This window comes from Mytilus edulis, chromosome 12, assembly GCF_963676685.1.
Source record: "Mytilus edulis chromosome 12, xbMytEdul2.2, whole genome shotgun sequence".
NCBI lineage: Eukaryota > Metazoa > Mollusca > Bivalvia > Mytilida > Mytilidae > Mytilus > Mytilus edulis.
Window position 1 is genome coordinate 23,784,096 of NC_092355.1, and position 23,417 is coordinate 23,807,512.

The 23,417-nt window shown below is 33.9% G+C and overlaps 1 protein-coding gene across 2 annotated transcripts in view; it reads right to left on the bottom strand.

Annotated features, from left to right (window-relative positions):
* The window catches only part of LOC139498076 (uncharacterized), a 116,004-nt gene extending 96,631 nt beyond the window's left edge, over positions 1-19,373 (bottom strand). For both annotated transcript variants that reach the window (XM_071286396.1, XM_071286395.1), the window contains exons 1-2: positions 15,729-19,373; positions 10,740-10,820 (exon numbers count right to left, since the gene is read on the bottom strand). In XM_071286396.1, the coding sequence (XP_071142497.1) occupies positions 10,740-10,820; positions 15,729-18,998 (3,351 nt within the window). In that variant the 5' untranslated portion in view covers positions 18,999-19,373. The remainder of the gene's footprint in view (positions 1-10,739; positions 10,821-15,728) is intronic.
* Positions 19,374-23,417: the final 4,044 nt, after the last annotated feature.

The following is a 23,417-nucleotide window of genomic DNA, read 5'->3' on the forward strand; positions in this document are numbered from 1 at the left end:
ATACCCCCTTTTCGAAATTAAATGGTCTTTCCCTTAGTGGTGATATATAATAATTACTTGTTCACAACCATAAATTATATATAACCTTTGTATATTTCTAATTCTTTAATTTTTATAGGGTTGTCTTTCTTTGGATGATTTACTAGCATATACTGACAATTAATTGTAAAATATAATAAAACCTACACTAAACAAAATTGTCAATGTGGTAATTTAATTACAAGGTAATCAATAATTTGGTGGTTCTAAAATGGCCAAATCCGACGCTTGGAGGGGGACCTTGAAACCAGACAATCTCATTAAAAAAATATCAGTGACCTAAGGCAATTTTTAAACGTTACATTGTGGCATAGGGGGTACCCTACTTGATCCCCATTCTGAGGAGCTCCTTGTTTACTGTATGCTTTAGTTAGTTATTGTCCTGAAATTTGCATGGAATAGTTGTAATTGGACAACAAATCAATCAAACATCGCGCTACTTGAACACAGTATCCCTAACTAATCTCTAAACTAGAGAGCCTGTGTCGCTCACCTTGGTTTATGTGCATATTAAACAATGGACACAGATAAATTCATGACAAAATTGTGTTTTGGTGATCATGATGTGTTTGTAGATCTTACTTTACTGGACATTCTTCTTGCTACAGTTATATCTATCTATAATGAACTTGGCCCAGTAATTACTGTGGAAAATATATTCTACAAATTTACAAAAATTTACAAAAATTTATGAAAATTGTTAAAAAATGACTATAAAGGGCAATAACTCCTAAAGGGGTAAATTGACAATTTTGGTCATGTTGACTTATTTGTAGATCTTACTTTGCTGAACATTATTGCTCTTTACAGTTTATCTCTATCTATTATAATATTCAAGATAATAACCAAAAACTGCAAAATTTCCTTAAAATTACTAATTCTGGGGCAGCAACCCAACAACAGGGTGCCTGTTTTGTTTGAAAATTTCAGGGCAGACAGATATTGACCTGATAAACAATTTATCACTGTCAGATTTGCTCTAAATACTTTGGTTTCAGAGATATAAGCCAAAATCTACATTTTACCGCTATGTTCTATATTTAGCCATGGCGGCCATTTTGGTTGGTTGGCAGGGTCACGCCACACATTTTTTTAAACTAGATACCCCAATGATGATTTTGTCCAAGTTTGGATTAATTTGGCCCAGTAGTTTCAGAGAAGAAGATTTTTGTAAAAGATAACTAAGATTTACGAAAAATGGTTAAAAATTGACTATAAAGGGCAATAACTCCTAAAGGGGTCAACTGACCATTTCGGTCATTTGACCTTTTTGTAAATCTTACTTTGCTGAACATTATTGCTGTTTACAGTTTATTTCTATCTATAATAATATTCAAGATAATAACCAAAAACAGTAAACTTTCCTTAAAATTGTCAATTTAGGGGCAGCAACCCAACAACGGGTTGTCCGATTCATCTAAAAATTTCAGGGAAGATAGATCTTGACCTGATAAACAATTTTACCCTGTCAGATTTGCTTTAAATGCTTTGATTTTTGAGTTATAAGCCAAAAACTGCATTTTACCCCCTATGTTCTATTTTTAGCCATGGCGGCCATCTTGGTTGGTTGGCCGGGTCATCGGACACATTTTTTAAACTAGATACCCCAATGATGATTGTGGCCAAGTTTGGATTAATTTGGCCCAGTAGTTTCAGAGAAGAAGATTTTTGTAAAAGTTAACGACGACGGACGACGGACGACGACGACGGACGCCGGACGCCAAGTGACGAGAAAAGCTCACTTGGCCTTTTAGGCCAGGTGAGCTAAAAATACATATTTGCCGTAAAGGAATGCAAAAGTAATGAAATTTCAGAAACATACGTCAAACAGATTCCGCATCTTTTGTCATCATTATCCGCAAAAAAAATCGACCCCTGTGTTCAACAACTCGGTATTTTCTAACTTTCCAATTTGGTCAAATTCTTTTAACCATATGCATTTGCTTTGTAAATGAATGTTTTTCATTGGATAATTTAACAGTTTTTCGTTTTCTCAGATTAGTCCATTAATACATGTAACACTTCGTTTGCACATTTGTTTAATAAGCAATATCATAAAATTTGTATTCAAAAACTGTATTCACTACTTCAAGTTCAAACAAAAACTGTTATTTTCAATTTGATGTGTTTTTTACGTGAAAGTTGGAAACTCAGGACTTTCATATTAACGTAGTTATATATATGAATCTAATTGTCTTTTTCATTAACAAAATGTTCATATTGTTAATTATGTTCTCTGCAGTTTTGTATACCTATGTATTAATATAAATTTCATGTTGCTTACACATGATAATGTTGTAATTAAAATGTGCTATAGCATAATTGTGCTTATTGCAATTGACGTATTTATCTTATCTAATATCATAAAATGATAGATATAAGAAGATTTGGTATGAGTGCCAATGAGACAACTCTCCATCCAGGTCACAACTTGTAAAAGACAAAGCATTATAGGTCAAAGTACGGTCTTCAACACGGAGCATTGAAATTTGGCTCACAACAAACAGCAAGATATAAAGAGTCCCAAAAGACCAATCAAACGGGAAACAAACGGTGTAATTCTATATAAAAAAACGAGAAACGAGAATCCATTTATCACCTGGAACCACCTTCTATATAAACAACTACAATCTGGCAATATCTCTTGTAACAGCAATGCACATCTATAAACATGATATACATACTGCGATTTAAATATCAGCTGCGTTTGTGCAGTTGTCGATATGTTTCTAAATGCAATCAAGATTGTGAGAAAATAAAACAGTATCGTAAATTCCTCGATAGACTGATAAGAAAAAAAATCACGATTTTGTATACAAATAGTTAACTTCTCGTCTAACCTAATCCAAGATATCAGAATTTTTAAGTATATAAAACCATCTGTTACTGTTTGTGCTCTGTCGCCATGACAACAAGACAAGATACTAAAGGTATTTTGTGTTTTTTACATTCTTCTTAATTGGTTACGGTGTAATAGTTTTGACATAGATTTCACGGTATATATGTATATAAAAAAATCTATTCTGTATATTCGATTATAATATAGACTGCATGCCAGAAAATAACATGTATTTAAGAATTTGATCAGACCGAATGTTTTTATCAAACTTTGGTGAGAGAAGCTAGATGGAAAAGATTCAATACACATTGATGAAAAAGATAAAACACTTCTTCAAATCAGTTCAACCTTGCCACTACTGATTAAATTCCACAAGTACAAACTTGATTGATATTATACATTTTTTTTAATTTGTTTCGGGATGTTTGGAATCAATTTCTATCATATGGTGTTCATTTGTAGTGAGATATAGGTATAAGTCATGACCACCTTGAAAGGTTTGGCGTTGTTTTCTCATTAATTTGTATAAAATAATTTGGTGTCAATTAGTATTAGTATACATAAAAATGAGAATGGAAAGGGGGAATGTGTCAAAGAGACAACAACCCGATCAAAAAGCAGACAACAGCCGAAGGCCACCAATGGGTCTTCAATGTATATATATTCTTTTGTTGTAAATACATTTTGAAAGGTGTTAAAGCTGATGTGTTTCCTTTTGGGTTTTGTTTTAGTTTGTAACCCGAATTTGTTTTCTCTTAATCTATTTGTGACTTTTGTACAGCGTTATATTACTGTTGAATGTTTTAAGCATTTGTATATTTCAGACTATTTTGATTGCCTCCAATACCCTGCTATGCCAAGGACTTGGAATTTTTCGATCATTATAAAAGGACACCCCTTTTAGGGGCGGATCAAGCCAAATTTTAAACGGGGGTAATTCCCATACCACGATAAAGAGGGATTCCAACCATGTGTCCACATTTAAATGTAATGGTCGTAAAAAACGAGAGGAGTCAACCATATGTCTCCATTTAAATGCATTGATGGCAAAAAACGGGAGGTTCCAACCATATGTCTTTATTTAAATGCATTGATGGTAAAAAACGGGAGGTTCCAACCATGTCTCCATTTAAATGTATTGGTCGTAAAAAAAGGAAGGTTCCAACCTTATGTCTCCATTTAAATGTATTGATCGTAAAAGACGGGGAGTGTCCAACTGTGTTTCCATATAAATGTATTGATCGTAAAAGGCGTGGGGTGTTCCAACCCCGGACATCCCCCACCCCTGGATCCGCCACTGCCTTTATTCTATCGATGTTGCCAGAAAAGCATCAGATATATACACTAAGCAATTTTATTGAAGATGGTTTATCTAAACAGGATTACAGAGTTGTTACATATGTTTATATAATTAAGATCTATCCTTTATCTATATCTATATACCACTGACAAACAGTGTGGTAAATTACAGAGAGTACATATACATTGTACATGCATATTTTGTTTTATCCTTCAAATTAACCTTGGCGCTTTACTTTCAATTATTTTGTTTCAGTATATAATTAATTCTCAACTGTTGTCTTTGTATATACCATTATACATACTGATGACATAGATACATGTATATAAATGATCGACATTGCTTAAACGCGGACCGCATGGAGAGGACGACAAAAAAAATAATCTGTGATGTAAAACAATAATTTCAATATCGTCGTTCTTATAATCTGCTATTAAATGTAATTGCATTTAAAGTAATTAAATAAGTGTATGTATATAATGTAAAAAGATACGGTGAAAAAAAGATTGCAAGTGAGACACAACTCTTTCTCCGCCTGCTGGTGCTGACGACCCATAGTAGCCCTTGAGCTGTTTCTGCTTGTTGGTCGGGTTTTTGTCTATTTGACACGTTCCACGTTTCCATTCTCTATTCGTGTATTGTTTATGTGTACCTCGGAAACAACCATAACATGTACGAATTCTTCTTTTGTGGGTCTTGTTCTTGTGCATACGAAATTGTCATAGAACTAGATATAAATCGGTATATATATGGTATATTGATATGAGTGCAAATGAGACAATTCTTCATCCAAGTCATAATTTGTAAAAGTAAACCATTATAGGTAAAAAGCAGTCTTTTTCAGTATTGGCCTATTTACATTATTTGGCCATGGTTAACGTAGATTGTAAATCACTTCGTTTCAATGATTTATCGACAACAACTCGGAAGTGATGGCTGTCAAATATAACGCCAACAATAGTTAACATCTGACATTTTTACTCGTCTAATGACTTTACAATTAAAGTTATTGAGCGTCTAGTGGCAAACAGATCATACATGTTGAGAACGAGACCAAGTCAGTTGTTTAAATTAATACAATAGGTAGATCCTGTTATAGGGGTAGTCCGGGATGAAAATCGGTAAATTTGGACTGCTCCTGTAAAATTTGAGTATATTGGACTTAAATGTTGCCTGGTAAAGGACTACATACGGACCACTCATAGAGTTTCAGAATTGCAAGGGCTTTTAACTTTCGGAGAGTGTGGATCTTGCGTACTTGAGCATACCACTAGTCGAATGGGACAACAAACTTTGCCAAGGGTTTTACTGACGGTCGTTGTGCGGTGGAGTGGGCAACTTAGATCTTTTGAAAGACATTTTGTTTCTATTTACTTATCTTTTGCGCTCCAAAAAATGCTATCGTATATTTGGCACCCAAAACTATTGGACTCGAGCATTCCTTATCAATCACCCGAAAGTGTGTGCCGAGCAGACACCTGTTCAATTCATCTTTTGTTATCTTTATTTAGTCATGATCAAGATTTTTCTTATTGCAATAAGTTCGGTCAAAAGTTAAAAATACAAAAGTCTATATATTAAGTTGTGAATATTTCTAACTGATACAACATTTTATATAGATGGCTGAGAAACTGTAGCTCTTATGATCCCTGTGCTATTGTTTTTGATATAATTTACAGATGGTTAGCAAATTATACAAAAAGTATCACAGGGACCATAGGAGCTGTAGATCCTTAGAGCGGAATGCACCTTATGATATATGTAGTTACAATTTCATTAGCAAATCAAGTTTTTTTTTTTTGGTTGGGTTCGTCATATTTAAACTTAAGTTGGTAATGTTGACCGTTTTTCGTCTCTTTTGTAGTGTTTTATACCTTTTGTAGTGTTTTTAGTGTGTTTTGTAGTGTTTTATGCCTTTTTGAAGTGTTTTTAGTCTCTTTTGTAGTGTTTTCTGATGGTTGTGATCGATTGTGTTGTCTGTTCTACTTTAACACATGATTGTTTATTCTTCTCTGTGTGTTTGTCCCCTTTTTAATAACTTATTAGTTCCAGTTCAACAGCTATTTTCATTGACGTCCTTCGTGCATATGTATTAAGTTCTTTGAAAGAAACCTAACGTACACAGCAACAATGATGCCAATATACTGTCCCTTAATTTTACACAAACAATGTCTAAAACAAAGAAAGTTTTAAATCAATCAAGTCGAGAAAAATTGTGACCTCAAAAATTACCGATCTTACATTAATACCAGATTCTATAAATAATTTAAAAAAAAAAAAAAGATACAACAAAAAAAACAACCAATGACACAATCAATAGAATAGTTTGAGAAGTATTATGATAGTCGGCGCCTCCAAACATGTTAGCTTGACCCTGCAACAATCTGTATGTGCTTGTCCTATAAGTCAGGAGATGGTATTACAGTGGTTGTCGTTAGTTCATGTCTGTCATTATGTTTTCGTGAATTGTTCTGTCAAAGTTAAGCCGTTATAGTTTTCTTCATTGAATTGTTTCTTATTTTTCTTGTCAAGGCCTTTTAAAGACGGTACGGTTTCTTTCAGAAACGAAGGTCGTACGGTTGCCCATAATTGCTTACATTTGAAAGTTGGTGGATAGTGGTCTCATTGACAATGATACATCTTAATTTTATATCATGAGCATTTGAAGGAGTTAATCTAAGCTTTTCAGACAACAAACCACCACATTTAATCTCTTAGTGGATTAGCAAAATATACATAAAAGTTCGAACAAACAAAATATACACAAAAGACCGAACAAACAAAATATATACATAAAAGACCGAACAATATACTGAACAGCGGCAGCTAAATTAATAAAATACCATATAATGAAAGCCAAACAAAAATTAACAATACCGTACAAAAATATGCAGTAACTCAAACTTATATATCACACCTAAATTATGTCGTCCAAGGCTGATACTAATGGAAGTACTTCCGAAAAGATTTAATACAGCTGCATGTGTAATAAATACAGGTAGACTTGATTGTATAAATTTGATCAAAATTAAAAGTTGCCTCAAAATTATAACTAGAGGCAAAAGTAGACGGAGTTGCTCAATAAGTGAAATCCCCTCAATTGTTCTAGATCATAATACTTATAAAGTGGTTCTACTAATTCATTTTTAAATAAAAATTTTAAGTTCAGAGCTGGCAATTTTTGTAATATGTCCAACCAAAATGAAAGATGGTCTTCCACAGTGTTGTTCGAAATCAGATTGTAAACAACAAAGATCATGTGTAGAGTATTTTGTCTATGGCATTACTGTGTAGTTTGGTTAGAACTTGACACATTGTTCCAAAAAGCAAGATAAAAATAATTTTTAATAGGATTTTACTGAAAACAATGTTACTCTCAGATCTGTTTTTGTGCCTTTTTGTGTCGGGATGTATAAGTATCCGGCCACGTCCACTTGTATTTTTGTCCATCTGATGAGTTAAGCCTTTTCAACTGATTTTTATAGTTCGTTCTTATGTTGTATTGTTATACCATTGTCCCAGGTTAGGGGGAGGGTTGGGATCCCGCTAACATGTTTAACCCCGCCACATTATTTATGTATGTGCCTCTCCCAAGTCAGGAGCCTGTAATTCAGTGGTTGTCGTGTGTTTATGTGTTACATATTTGTTTTTCGTCTTTTTTATATATATATAAATAAGGCCATTAGTTTTCTCGATTGAATTGTTTTACATTGTCTTATCGGGGCCTTTTATAGCTTACTATGCTATATATGCTTATATGGGCTTTTCTCATTGTTGAAGGCCGTACAGTGACCTATAGTTGTTAATGTCTGTGTCATTTCGGTCTCTTGTGGACAGTTGTCTCATTGGCAATCATACCACATCTTCTTTTTATATTGTCATAATACCAACATTTTTGTCAATCAACAGAGCTTAAAAACAAGAAGTCCCCCATAAACATCCCTAGAGTTTCAAAAAAGTTCGCAAAGTTGTTTCAGAAGAAAAGATTTTTTATAATCGATGGATCAAAATAAGACAGTGCCTGGTATAACTCGAATAATTACAGCGCCCCTTTACGGTCATTGTCCTCCAGAGTTAATGGAGTGATCGAAGTGATCGTAATATAACGACTGGATTATTCGGGTTAGTGCCTGGTACTTTTTTTATACCCAACCCCTACCTTTGGCCATTTGTAGGCCTTCTATTCAGCAATCGATTATGAAAATAAAATTTGGGTTTCGATACGGTTTAATGAGAACTTTGTGCCGTCATTTCCCCCAATAAATATCCCCTAATCCACATTGGATTCATATAATATAGAATAATAGGCAAAAGGTGAAGAATGAATGAATTGAATAAAACATTAATTAAAGAATTGTGAAAATAGACAATTAATAAATAATAACGAATAATGGGGTACTCGAATATGCAGAATACAGAATTATGGGGAAAATAATTGAGGGATGGAGAAAAATGACATAAACATAAAAGAATAAAGAAAGGAAGACGATCTTCCCTACTCAAGAATGAAAGGATGACTTATTGTAGAAGTCTTCTAATCATCAATATTTAAAAGTTGTAACGTTTCCCGTTATAGTTTCAGAGGAGTACACTTTAGAATTAGGCCAAACTTTTCATCCGAAACGACACTTAAAGAGGATCTGTGATTTTCCGCGCATTATTGCATTTTTCGGTTTAACTTCGATACGTAGATTTTGGGAATCAATTGCAGTATACGGAAGAAATAGTACTCATCATCGATTTATTAATGAGTATATCGGCATTATAGTCAATGGCTAATACGGAATAAGGCTCAAAGAACTTTTTATATTATTTATATTAACAATTACAACGTACACATATCTTGGCGTATGAATGGGCGTGTCGCCATAAAAATTGATAACATTGAAAATAAAAGTAATACTTTTAACCAAAAATAAAAGTAATACTTTTAAACAATCAGAATAGAGTAAATACACCAAATTTATTTATTCGGTATAGTTCCTTTATTTGGCTATCCTTGATAGAATTTCACTGATTAATTTGCCATTTTGGAATCTTTTTAATGGGTATTATCAAAGTTCTAATCCCCTAAATGAGAATAACGCCAAGTCATTGGTTTGTTTTCCATGTTATGGTTTTGATGTACGCTTTTGAAAATATTACCCAGAATGCATAAGTTTTTGAAAGGGTGAATTTTACGCTGTAACGTTAATGAAAATATACATTTATGAAGATTCCTTCATGCCTCTGTAAAATAGTTGCAACAAGCTAAAGTTAAAATGCATATTTTATTAAGCCATGCACCTTAAGAGCATTCCATAAAGAAAACCAGGCATGCAAATCGTTCCGAGCAAGAACACAAGCCATAATGCTTTTAAGGAAAAAACAAGACTTAGCAAAAAACTATTTTATTTTTTTAAAAAGTCTGAACGCGAGTTTTGAGCATCACATATAAATTATCAGTCGGTCTGTAAACTCATGCTACTTTTTGTTAGTTGCGAAAAATTTGCTAATTTAAATTAACCGTTGCACATTTCTTTTCTTCTATTAAATGGAAATAAAACGAGCTGATTTTTCTCAAATGTAAAAACTGATATGTAAATCGAAGAAATGAAATGTGTTCTTAAATGCTTTAAAATTCGAAAGTTTTGTTTCGTCGGAACGATTGACACACACACTGCTGCTGGCTTTCTTCTTGGAGCGCCCTCTATGATGATGGCTGAGATGTCACATGATAGCACATGAGATGTAGGGATGTGTTCAACCGTCGAAATGTCAAAACTGCAAGCAAAAAAAATATATATATTCTACTAGCCTTTATCAAAAGATAAATTGGGTCTTTTCTCAAACAAAAAAGAAAAAAATAACCCCGACAAAACTTCAAAATATATTTATTTATTTACTTTATTGTTTATTTTAAAGTTGTAAATGGTGTATATAGCATTTCTGACCTTATCGACGACTCGACAAAACCAGAATAGAATAACCAGAAAAGACGACTAAATATATGAAGTTGGAGTCAATAACAATTATCTAAAAGGACTTCAAAAACCAAGTTTCATGGAAAACGGTTTACAAAAAATAATCATGCAATCTCAACACTAGCTTCGTTTGATGTGTTTGAACTTTGGAATTTGCCATTTGATTTGGGACATTTCTTTTTGAATTTTCCTCGGAGTTCAGTATTTTTGTGTTACTACTTTTTACATAGTACTAGCTCTACATTATATTACTTTGTCAGCACTTTTTGGTAACTTAATGTTATATCTATCACTGGCTAGTATGAAATGTTGGAAATAGAGGGTCGGGATGGGATTTACAATAGAGAACATAATGCAAAAAGTACAGAATAATGTGCAAAAGTGGAAGAAGAGAGAAATATAAATGTCCGAAAAGAGGAGAGAGCATTATGGGCGGCTAGAAAATAAAGATAGAAAAAAAAATGGACTGCTAGAAAATAGAGAATAATAAATTAAGAAAAATGGTATAATAGAAAAGAAAATAAAAAAAAACGAGGGACCCCCCCCCCCCTCCCCTCCTCTCCGTCCTACTTCAGACCATAATAGTAAAAGTACTCACCCGACGATCCTTAATATCATCCTGAGACACAGGTGTACCGGGGGTGGATTTTTCTGATAACTTTTTTCTCAGTTCTGCTGTCTGCAACATACCAAAAAAGGTCATGTAATGTTTTTATTCTCATATAATTGTTGTGAAAATTATACAACTAATTTGACACATGGGAAGTACGTTATTTATCATATTATATCATCGGCAACAACAAAACACGTATTCATCTACTGATGATCAATATTACCTCATTGGCTATCAAATATTTTTTTTGCGTTCTTGTCTATAGTTATGGCCATTCATGGTTGAAACAAAATTGCTTCATTGCTTGCTGGCTTTCGACAGTTTTCTGGTCTTTGGTCGGGTTGTTATCTCTTTGACGCATTCCCCATTTCCATGCTCAATTTTATTTAATGATATTACCGTGATTTCGATTCCATTACATGAGGGAAAAGATCAAATAAAATAAATGGACATCACCTTTAAAAAAAGTAAAACGACAAAAAGACAAACATCAGTCCTAATAACACCACACAACAATCTAACGATCAAGCAATTTAGGGCCCGTAAAAATGGGTGTGGCAGTGATCTTCGGGGTTCTAAGTAAAACTTCGACAACTAATCGGTGTCACACATTTATGCCATATCTAAGCACCTAAAAGTGCGCCAAATATTTATCCATCCAGACAATGTATTTAAATAACGATACATAACATTATTCTGCGAGTATAATTATAATAGACACAAAACATATGGAATCTATATACACATAGTTTTCCTATCATTCTTTGTTGATTACACACACTAACTAATCATCTCACGTCTGATGCCAAGTAAATTGTAAATCCTATCTATTCTTTTCATTAACAATTGTGTTTCCTAGGAGAACAATAAGTGAGAAGTATAAATAATGGTTTTGTACTATTGAAAAATGTGCGAGTTAGAGAGTCGACTATCAGAATTGGAGGCATAGGTACTTTTATTTCAATTTTGTAAATTTAAGGAGTGCATCCCCTCCCAGAACCCCCCCCCCCCCTTTTTATAAGTTAGAAGTTTTTTTTAATACATTTTAATAGATATTCAACAGACAAGGTACTGAATCAAAATATTTGGTTTTACTTATGCACAGTGTGCGTGTATGGGCTGAAAAAGAGGGGGTAGTTTTAACTCACTCTTTGGGGTGTATATAGATATAGGATGATGTGGTGTGAGTGACAATGAGACAACTCTCCATCCAATTAACAATTTATAAAAGTAAACCATTATAGGTCAATGTACGGTCTTCAACACGGAGCATTGGCTCTCACCGAACAAAAAGCTATAAAGGACCCAAAAATTACTAGTGTAAAACCATTCAAACGGGAAAACCAACGTATATGCACTATATTGCCATGTTGGAATGTAAACATAATATATGCAATGTATCGGGTATGGAAATTGGGAATCTTTGTACATGCTTAGTTTTATACTGCTCCTAACACGACTTTTTAAGAAAGAAATATATATATTCTGTCCCGGTCAAACGTTCTTTTTGCACCTCGTTTCATCTTCGTTGATCTACTAGTATTCTGTATAACCTTCAGTGATTTAGTTTGTATAACCAGTGACCAGTAGAAAAGAACACTGTAAAGATGGGAAGGAGAATGTTAACTTCTAATTACTAGTTTTAAGGATGGTTAGTGCCCTCTTTCATTTTAATTTTAAATCTTGCTATTTCTTATATGTGTTAACCAAAAAAAGGGGACCAAAACATATTTGTAAACTGACTCCTACGTTCCCGTAAGAAGGAGCATCAATATCACCGGACATATCTTATACGAAATACTCCCTATTTCTATAATTCAAACCTAATTGGTTGATCGAGTGTTTTTTTTGTTAACTTTGAGTATTAGTGAAATAGTTGTCACTGCACTTTTGTTAATGTTTAATCGATCACCGATTTCAACAATATTAACTGGCTATTGGGGAAGTTATATCAAAGAATTTCAGAAACAGTAGTTTGAAAGTCTAGAAAATATAAAGACATTGCTGTCGTTTACAAGGGCCTTTTTCGTGTTGGGATGTACAAGTACCCGTCCACGTCTACGTTTTTTTTGGGTTTTTTTTTTGTTAGATGATTTGTATCCATCTGATGAGCTTAGCCTTTTCAAAATATCTTATAGTTTGTTCTTATCTGTTATACATCTGTCACGGGTTAGGGGAGGGTTGTGCAACCGCTAGCATGGTTAAACCCACAACATTCTGTAAGTGTCTGTCCAGGAAAAAAGTCAGGAGCATTTACATGTAATTCGGTGGTTGTCTGTTGCTGTGTTAGATACCAGTATTTGTTGTTGATTATTATTTTTACACATTCATTATGTCAGTTTATTTTCTCGTTTTTCTTGTTTGACTTGTTTACCATTTGTCATTTCGGAGAATGTCATAGCTGACTGTTGCGTTATGGGTAACGGGTTTTGCTCATTGTCAAAGGCCGTACGGTGACCTACATGTATATATAGCTGTTGATTTCAGTGTCAGTTTTTTTTTGTCTCTTGTGGAGAGTTGTATCATTATCAATCATACCACATCTTCTTTTTTATATATCAAATGGTTAAAAGGGAATACGTCAACATTATCAGTTTGTATCTTAGATATTATATTTGTAGAATTCTATAAATAGATAAACAAGAACATCTTGTTTCAAAATTATGCATTCGAATGATGTACGATATTCGCCAGATGTGATTTCTAATTATTCAGCCAGAAAATATATATATTGATAATGGATAAATTTTGCACGTGGTGTATATGCAGACGTCGAGATAATTCACGTGCATATTGACAGGCGCGTGAGTGCATTACTGCTATTATCTGTATATCACGTTATAAAAACATAGGGAGGGTCTAGATTTTACGATTACCCCCCGAGTTGTTTGATATAGCATTACTTGAAGATAAATTTTGATATATTTGAATGGTACAAGGAATTAATTAAGACTAGGTTGTTCAGATTTATTTTAAGACAAGCCACTTAAATTTTGAATGGGGTGCTTGTTTGATTGAAGTACAGATTCTTAAAGCCTTCTTCGTTGAATAAGAGGTATAGGGGGTATGAATGAGGATCTAAATGGGGCTCTTATCTTTTTTCTTTTATCCCATTATTATCGGTTCATTAGAATTGTTTGCCTATTTTTTATTTTGGTTGTTTTTTATTCTGCAGTTTCTGTCCATTAATCTCTGTACTGTAAAACCCATACAGATCATCAGAGGCGGATTTAAGGGGGGGGGGGGGACCGGGCCCTCCCTTTTTTGGAAAACATCGGTTGCTTATATAGATCACTGAAGCGCGACTGGAGCGGGTCCCCTCTTCGGCAGTCATGGGCCCCCACTTATGAAAAATTCTGGTTCCGCCTCTGATCATCATGTATTGCAAAGAAAATGTATGACTTTCCTTGGGAATTTAATGTATAAATCAAAAATCATTAATACATGTTATAATATAATAATATCTAATTCTTTACGGTATTTATTCAGAAAATTGCTGTCAGATTTTTTATTTTGCACCTAATGAATTTTGAAATATGTTTTTTTTTCTTTTAAAAAATCAAAGTTTGTCTTAATGATCTGTATTGGGTGAATTCTCATTAACCATTACATTATATTTTCTTCTTACAACAATATGTACCAGCGAAAACCTCCATACCAACAAACATGTAACCAAGGAAACAAAATTTCCCTGATGAACCCCACCTGCAGATTTAAGAGAAACTGCTATTTTGAAAAGAAAACGAATTTGAACACTTGTTGAATGTTTCTGGTAGATGAGAATAGATAATCGCACACCGAGGAATTTTTCACTATCTCTCAAAGATATTTCGGTATATAATACGATGAAGCTGATATTGTTGATCTAATGTTCATTCAACAAAATTAAATCTCCTCTGGCATTTGATTCATGCCAAAAAGTGAGCGAAAAAAAAACTTTCGGTAAAATAAATTATTAAAGTATCATTACAATGTATAATATAAATAATATTATATACCAAGGAATATTTATAAATACATTTAATTTACATGTATATATGCTAATCTTTACGGTGACCTATACTTGTTAATGTCTGTGTCATTTTGATCTTTTGTGGATAGTTGTCTCATTGGCAATCATACCACATCTTCTTTTTTATATTAACATATGCATGATTGTATAAAGGCTCTGGTGGTAACTCACGCTGTGGGGTTATCCAGTTTAGGGGGTATATAGGGTGACGGCAAACTTGCAATATAAACAAAATAGTTTACCTCAGTATTTCAGATCTTTCAACATTAATTTACTTGCTCTAATGAAACTCAACAAACGAACATCTTACAATTAACTATGAGCATTTTTTATTTGTTTGGAAAACATACGTAATTTCTTATATTTCTTGTTAGAGGTGACTTTCTATTGTGTAGTTTTGTGAACGACATTTACCCCCCCCCTTTTTTTTACAAATATAGTTGACTGTCTACTTATAGAGTCAATCTAATTAAAAACCGATCTCTCATCGCTCCTGTTTCTGATATGTCGCGTGGGAGCTCGGTTTTTAATTAGATTGCTTATAGAGTAACATTCTTTTTCTCCCTAAACCGTTAGTAATGATCATCTCAAAACATAAACAAGCACCATTGTTCTATTGAGCTATTTACCAATAGAAACAATATACGGAAAACATATTTGGAAAACAAAACATTTATTTTAAATATAAGTTGATTATGGGCAGCTTTAGCACGACTCCAGATGCGGGTTTTTTTCCGCTGTATTATTGGTAACCCTGGGCTGCTGTCTGCTCTTTGGTCAGGTTGTTGTCCCTTTGAAATAGTCCCAATGTATATTCTCACTATTCTAGGAGGATGTACGCAAGGGAAAAAGGGGGGTCTGTGACTTAATCCATCATTTATTTTCACTATTTTAGGATAAACGCGGAAACTAAAGAGGGGAGGGGAACCTGAAAAAGGTATACTGATGAAAGGTTAACTCACCTGATCCCTGAGTTTGTCAACCTCCATTTCAAGTTTGAACTGTTTTTTGTCCGACTGTTCTAGAATCTGAGTTAACTGATGGTTTTCGTCCTCAACTTTGCACTTTTTTTCTTCTAAAATGTCTAATTCGTCATGTAGTCGGACAGATACTTCCTTTGCCAGCCTCAGTTCATCTTCGACATCTCGTATGTGAGATCTCGTATCGCCATCAGAAATTTGATTTTGTAATGATTGAATTTTATCCTCGTAATTTTCTTTTTCTGCCTCATATTGATCATTCTGGCGTTCGTATTTTCTCAATTTGAAACTTAAAACCCGACAGTTTTTAGCGTGCATTTCCATTTCCTTTTGAATTTCTCGGAACTCCTCGGCTTCTTGGTCACGAAAAGTGTCGTACATTTCTTCCATTTCAGATTTTAAGTCCAAGATTTCTTGTTTTAGATTTTCATTATCATCTCTTAATTCGTCCACAATATTCTCACCCTTTCCAAGCCTCTCTTTCAGGTAGTTTAATTCCTCCATATGGGCTGATTTGAGGTCCTCAGTTGTTGAAGATTTAGACTGAACTTTTTTTATTCTTTCTACCAAATTTGTATTTTCAGTTTCGAATTTTGAACATTTTGATTCTAAAGATGACAAATTTTTCTGTAAAACTTTGATTTGATTTTCCACATCCTGTTTCTGTTTCATTAACCGTCCGGAATGCTTTTCGTTTTCCAATAAGCCATTTTTCAGATTTTTATTTTCCTCTTCAAGTTCAATGCATCTTTCTTCCATTTGTTTCAATTGTTTTCTCAACTTTTCAGCCTCACTGTTGAATTTTTCGTTGAAAACATTTTCAACGTCATGTTTTCCTTGCTGTTTTTTGGATACAGAACTATTTTCCTGGACCGACGATTTCTTTTGTGACCCTGTTTTATCGTCTGCTTCTGATTTAGCAGACGATTGTAATGATGGTGTCGCCTGCTGAGATGGTGTCGATTTATTACCACTAGTTGTTCGACCCAGGCTATTATATCTACCGTCATCAAAATCATCATCTAGCAAAAACTTGGCAGCATCTTTGATTTTGTTTATCGCATCTGTATTTAATTTCGGTAACGATTCTTTAGATGCTGTTGTCTCTCCTTCGTCCTTGACCTCATCATTGATGCCAGAGAATTCCTCCTTTTGATCCTGAGTGGGTTGGATGATGGGTGATCTACCTATCTTTCGTTGCGTATCTGGAATCTCTGATTGTTTAACGTCACTCGATTTTGATGACAAATTATGCTCTTTTTTGTCACTTGATGGTTGCATTTTGACAGATGTTGACGTCACTGAAGATTCTTTCTTGTCTTTGTCTGTAACTAAAGTGTCTGACTTGCTACGAGAATATGCCTTTTTATCCATAATTTTACCAGGTGTGGTTGCTGTTGGCGTTTTTGATAACTTTTCGTACTTTTCCTTTCGCCAATCGGATACGGACTGTCCACTGTCTTTTCCAGTCGTGTTTACACTTTCAGCCTTTTTAATGTCAAGTTTTAACTTTCCTTCTAACTTTTCATTTTTCTTATTCTCTATTTCAGATTTCGTTTCTGTCCCTCCTGATTTATCATCGGGTGGTTTTGAAATTTTACCGTCCGATTTTTTTAATTCGATGTTGAATTTATTTGTTTTCTTATCATCGATTTTATCGATTTTATTGGTTTCAAACTTTGATTTCGAACCCCATAGACTTGTTTTTTTGTCGTCAAGTTTTGATTTGGAATCATCAGTCTTTTCTTTCGCGTCTTCTTTCTTTTTTGTATCTTTTTCAGCCATTTTTATTTCTTCAGTTTTGTCTTTCAATGTATTTTTTTGTTCAAACAAATTTGCTCTATTGTCACCGAATTTGGATTTTTCGGGTTCTTTATTTACTGCGGTTTTGTCACCAAATTTAGATTTTTCTGGTTCTTTTACAGAAGTTGTTATTTTATTGTCACCAAATTTCGATCTAGTGTTATCTTTTAAATCACCAAATTTGGATTTCTCAATTTCTTTTGGAATGTTTTTATCACCGAATTTAGATTTCTCAGTTTCTTTCAATTTATCACTTTCTTTTAAATTTCTGTTAGCCCATGACTTTCCTTTATCTTCTTTAATATCTTTGCTCTCTGTTTTCTTTGTACTGTCTTCCTTTTTCTCCTCAGCTTTAGTTTTTTCTTCAATTTTGTCTTTGATGCTGGATTCAGTTTTTTTAGTAACGCCAAATAGGTTGCCTGTTCCTTTAGACTCAAATTTTGATCTTATTGAATCCTTTCCACTTTCATTCTCCTTCCCCTCGATTTTCAATTTATCTTCCGTTGTTTCGTCCTTCTTTGAATCATCTTGTTTTTTATTCGCCAAAGTGGAACCCCACGCATTCTTCCATTTCATTTTTGTATCCTGTTTTTCCGGGGGCTTAAATTGTTTAACTCCAGTTTTATGTTCATCGTCACCAACCTTTTTCTCGTCCTTCTTTTCACCACCTATCTTTTCGTCCTTCTTTTCGCCACCTATCTTTTCGTCCTTAACATCTTGTGACTTCGGTTCGAATTTTGATTTTGCTCCCCATGTTTTCGTCTTTTCAATTTCTTTCTTTTCGGAATCGGTTTTATTCTCTTTTTCACTACTTTTCTGTTCGAATTTTGATTTACTTCCCCATTGTTTAGCTTTGTCATTATCTAGTTTTGATTCCGGTTTGTCTGTTTTTGTGTCAACTTTGCCGTCTTTGACGTCGGTTGTTTTGTCGTTTTGTTTATTGTTTATTTCGAACTTTCCCTTTAGTTTATTAGTAACTGAACTTTGATCTTTATCGTCGTGCTTTTCTGCTGCTTTTGTGCTTGTTTCAGTTTTTCCTTTCTCGGAAAGTGCACTTCCGGTAATCTTTTTATTAAATTTGTCGGCAATTGAAGACGTTTTAAGATCATGTTTTTGTGCAGTTTTATCACTTTCAGAATTTGGTTTATCAGTAGAGGGTTTGTTCGATTTGTTCTTATCGTCTTTTGCTAATTTATCTTTTAAAATTTTATCAAATTTCTTGTCTGTGGTTTCATTGTCTTCGGCTTTCTTTAATAAATTTTTCTCAGTATCTAACTTTTCGTGACCCGTTTCTTTCTCGCCGTCTGTCGAATGTTCATCTAAAGAATGGAAACAATTTTTACAAAATTTCTTCCGCCAGGCTTGAGGTTCAAATTTTAAACATACAGCACATATAACTTCAGGTTCTTTAGATCCTTCTCGAGAACGTGCAAGATCTTCGGTACTCATATTGTAGATAAATAAAGTCACTCACCTCGGTTTCGATCTAATAATTAGTATAGTTCCAATTTAATATCCCCGGTATAACCCTTGTCTTAATTTCCTTAGTATACAATATGGCGGCTAATTAATACAAACTTTACATGTGAAATCATATATAAATAGTTCCATCATTAGTATCTAGATATTTCCCCTGCAGTACTTTACAGTCAGACATTTGTCTTCCACGTCATCAGTTTTCGCGTACTGCATAAGCCATATTCGGCCCGCAGGTGACGTTCCTTGCCAACTATCTCATTTCTCATTTCATGTTCATCAACTACACTCATAGAGGTGCGCAATGGGAGCTTCCGCAATTACCTTACACACAGATTAGCAATTACACGGAACAATTGCGCAATTCTGACAAAAGGAATTTTTAAGACAATATGCATATCATAAAAACGTCAAGTCTGCTTCAGACGAAGATAAAATACCGCAATCAGCTCGTTATTATAATACACACGGATTTTTTTATTTCGGTAAAAGTGAGTTCATCGTCGTTTAATCACTTAACAGTAACCGTTGATTTGTGATTGAAAAACAATCTTAATTCAGTGTATATTTTTTTAGCTATGATAAGCTAGGTTAATCGTTAGTTTTCCACATGCAGCCAGTGTAGCTGTGAGACTACCATCGATAAATAAAATAATAGATTAGGCGATGATAACTATATTAAAGAGCAACGAACCAATTTTATATTGAAATATTTCATTTTTGCTAATCTGAAAAAAAGAATTGTGAAATAAACAATTTATATTGATAGTTCTGATATTATCATGTAAAAAAAACCCAAACACATAAAATACAGACTATTGATGCCTTGGCCATGATTAAAATGACATTCCTTCGACGACAAAGTTCAATTATTTGTTGTAAAAAGAATTCTATTTACACTACGTATACAAATAGCATTGTAAATCATGTGATTATATAAGCATGTCTAGTTGTATATTATTTTGGCAATTTGATCCCATATTTATCTGTTTTTATCTGTATTTTACTCACAAACCAAATAACAAAAGAATAGAGAAAACTATATGTATTATTTAATACAATTACATTAATAAAATGTTTGCCATCGGACGTTAAGCAACCAACAATCATAAATAAATAATGTACGAAAGTTTTCTCTTTCTAAGTTTTGTCATTTTAATTTCAATTCTAATTGGAAATTTCATTTTCAGAGTTCGAAATTTTAATAACAAATAAAATTGAGAAAGGAAATGGTGAATATGTCAAAGCGACAACCACCCGACCATAGAGCAAACAACAGCCGAAGGCAACCAATGGGTCTTCAATGTAGCGAGAATTCCCGCACCCGTAGGTGTCCTTCAGCTGGCCCCTAAAATATGCATAATAGTACAGTGATAATGGACGTCATACTAAACTCCGAATTATACACAAGAAACTAAAATTTAAAATCATACAAGACTAACAAAGGCCAGAGGCTCCTGACTTGGGACAGGCGCAAAATTGCGGCGGGGTTAAACATGTTTATGAGATCTCAACCCTCCCCCCTATACCTCTAGCCAATGTAGAAAAGTAAAACAATAACAATACGCACATTAAAATTCAGTTCAAGAGAAGTCCGAGTCTGATGTCAAAAGATGTAACAAAAGAAAATAAATAAAATGACAATAATACATAAATAACAACAGACTACTAGCAGTTAACTGACATGCCAGCTCCAGGCCTCAATTAAACTGATTGAAAGATTATGTCTTCATCATATGAATATCAGGTACAATCCCTCCCGTTAGGGGTTTAGTATCATACTATCATAAAATATATGAGAAGAACATAACCCGTGTCATGCCAACAACCGTTTCCTTTCAAGAAATAAATGTGTTTAGTTCCGATGCAAAGACCCCACCAGTGAATCAATGTTAAAGCCTTGACAACTGTTTGTCATCCGAGAGTGACTGGGGAATATAAATATGGTCACTTGGTCCTCTTCCGACCGGCAGTGGTACACTTGCCAAAATGTGGCGTCCGTCTGTTTGTGCTCTTTGCACGTTAAGAACCCTTGCAACAACTATTTGAGAGGTCCGTATGTGGCCTGTTACAAGGCAAATTTTTTGTCCCTATTAAATATATATTCATATTCCAGTAGCAGTCCAAATTTCCCGACCATCATCCCCGATGGCCTCTATTACATAACCTACCTATTGTATTTATTGATAACTTTTTGTCGTCCTGAACATGCATAAAACATTTGCCACTGGATGTTAAGCAGCAATTAATCATTAAATCTAAAATATTTCTCAAAACTCCAATTTATCCTTTAAATGGTAACTAAATGCTTTTTGGTCATTCCTGTAGCTAGTCAATTTTCTTTAAACGAATCTTATAAAGTTGTGTTAAATGGTTACATTTAATAAATTGTAATTAATAAAATGTAAATCAGGAATGTGTCAAAGAGACAACAACCCATTCAAAGAGCAGAAAACAACCGAAGGCCACTAATGGGTCTTCAATACAGCGAAAGAAAAAAAACAGCATGTTTTGTTTAACAAAAAAAAGATGTTTTTCAAACAAATTACAAGCCACACGGGCCTAAAATTAATTCGGTGTGACTTTACTATACAGTGGCGGATCCAGCCATTTTAAAAAGGGGGGTTCCCAACCCAGAGTAAAAAGGGGGGGGGGGGGTTCCAACTATATGCACCCATTCAAATGCATTGATCGGCCAAAAATAAGGGGGGTTCCAACCCCCCCCCCCCCTTGATCCGCCACTGCTATACAAGAATCATACAATATTTGTACCACATTGGGCAGTGGCTAATTTTTTTATATACAAAATAAAAGGTAATGAATCAAACTAAGTGAAGGTTATATTTTAAAGAGCTAAGTTCGAATGCGATAGATCAATTAAAAAGGGGGCACATGCTGAAATACCTCGCTCGAGATTGAATTTGTGTTATAAGAAAAAAGTGTTACTACAAGTATCACAAAATTTAAATACAACATAAATCTGATTTAATATCAAATGAACACTGTCATGCAGACAGACATACACACCATACAAACATTCCATATACTAAACATAGTACCCATATTGCTTATATGGTCATTATATATTTGGAGTTTAGTATGACGTCCATTTTCTCTGAACTAGTATACATGTTTGTTTAGGGGTCATCCGCTTCCGGGTGCGGGATTTTCTCGCCGTAAAGGCCTATTGCTGGACTTCGGCTGTTCTCTGTTCTTTGGTCGGATGATTATCTCTTCGACAATTTCCTTTTTTTCCATTATCAATTTTATCTTAGAAACAGACCTTACCAAGAAATATTCATGTTCACAAAATGACCATGAAAATGATGTAACGGTCACATGATTTAAGCTAGCCAGACAGGTACACCTAACAATAATTCTATACATCAAATATAGCTGACTGGTTGCGTATGGTATCAACCCTTATGAAAACCTATCCTTGTCGATTACTGCTCCATGGAATGATTTGCGGTCATGTAAACCGTAACTAACGGACATGTTGACCTTGTAAGAATCTCGCATACTAAAATTAAGTATAGTATCCTCACTCATAAAAAGTCAAAAATCTAAATGACCAAATCATTATACTTCGGTGAACCATTAAATTAGATCAAGGTTGACTTGCAAATGACAGACAGAAACTTCGTGACAAAAGGCATCTCTTTATATAAGATAGGAAGTGAAAAGGTCTTCTTCCATTTGAAATGTAAAGCTTTTTTTATAAATTGTTTACGTCGTCGCCTTTTAAGAACCCATAGCTAACACCAGAGACAAGAAAACAATTGAAAAGATTTGTTTCGTAATAGGTGCAATGTATTTCAACGTATAAGCAAATAAGGAACGAATAAGTAACGGTATCAGTCGAGCGCTGAAACGGGTCCTGTCTCATCTCAGGAATCTGTAATTAAGTGTTTGTTGTTTGTAAAATAGTTACATATTTATTTTTCATTATTTTTTTTTTTTTTGTTATTTTCTAGTCTGAATTGTGTTACATTTGTCCTTTCGGGACCTTTTATAGTTGTGTATGCGGTATGGGATTTGCTCATTGTTGTAGGCCGTACGGTGACCCATAGTTAATAATTTCCTGTGTCAATTGGTCATTTGTGGAGAATTGTGTTATTTGCAATCATAACACATCTTCTTTTTTTATTAATATATTTTCATCAGAATGACGCAAAAAACGTCGAATATATTTATTTGATTTTTATTATCTGCATGGCACGTTCTGTCAAATCATTTGAGAATAAACACTGAACTCAGCTTTTTTAAAGAACATTTTTAAACTGACCATGCGCAGATTTATTTTCATATCTACATAAAACACTTGGAATTTTATATCGATTGATTGATTGAAAAGTCGATCGCGATGTATCTAAAGCGTTTTTACATGAA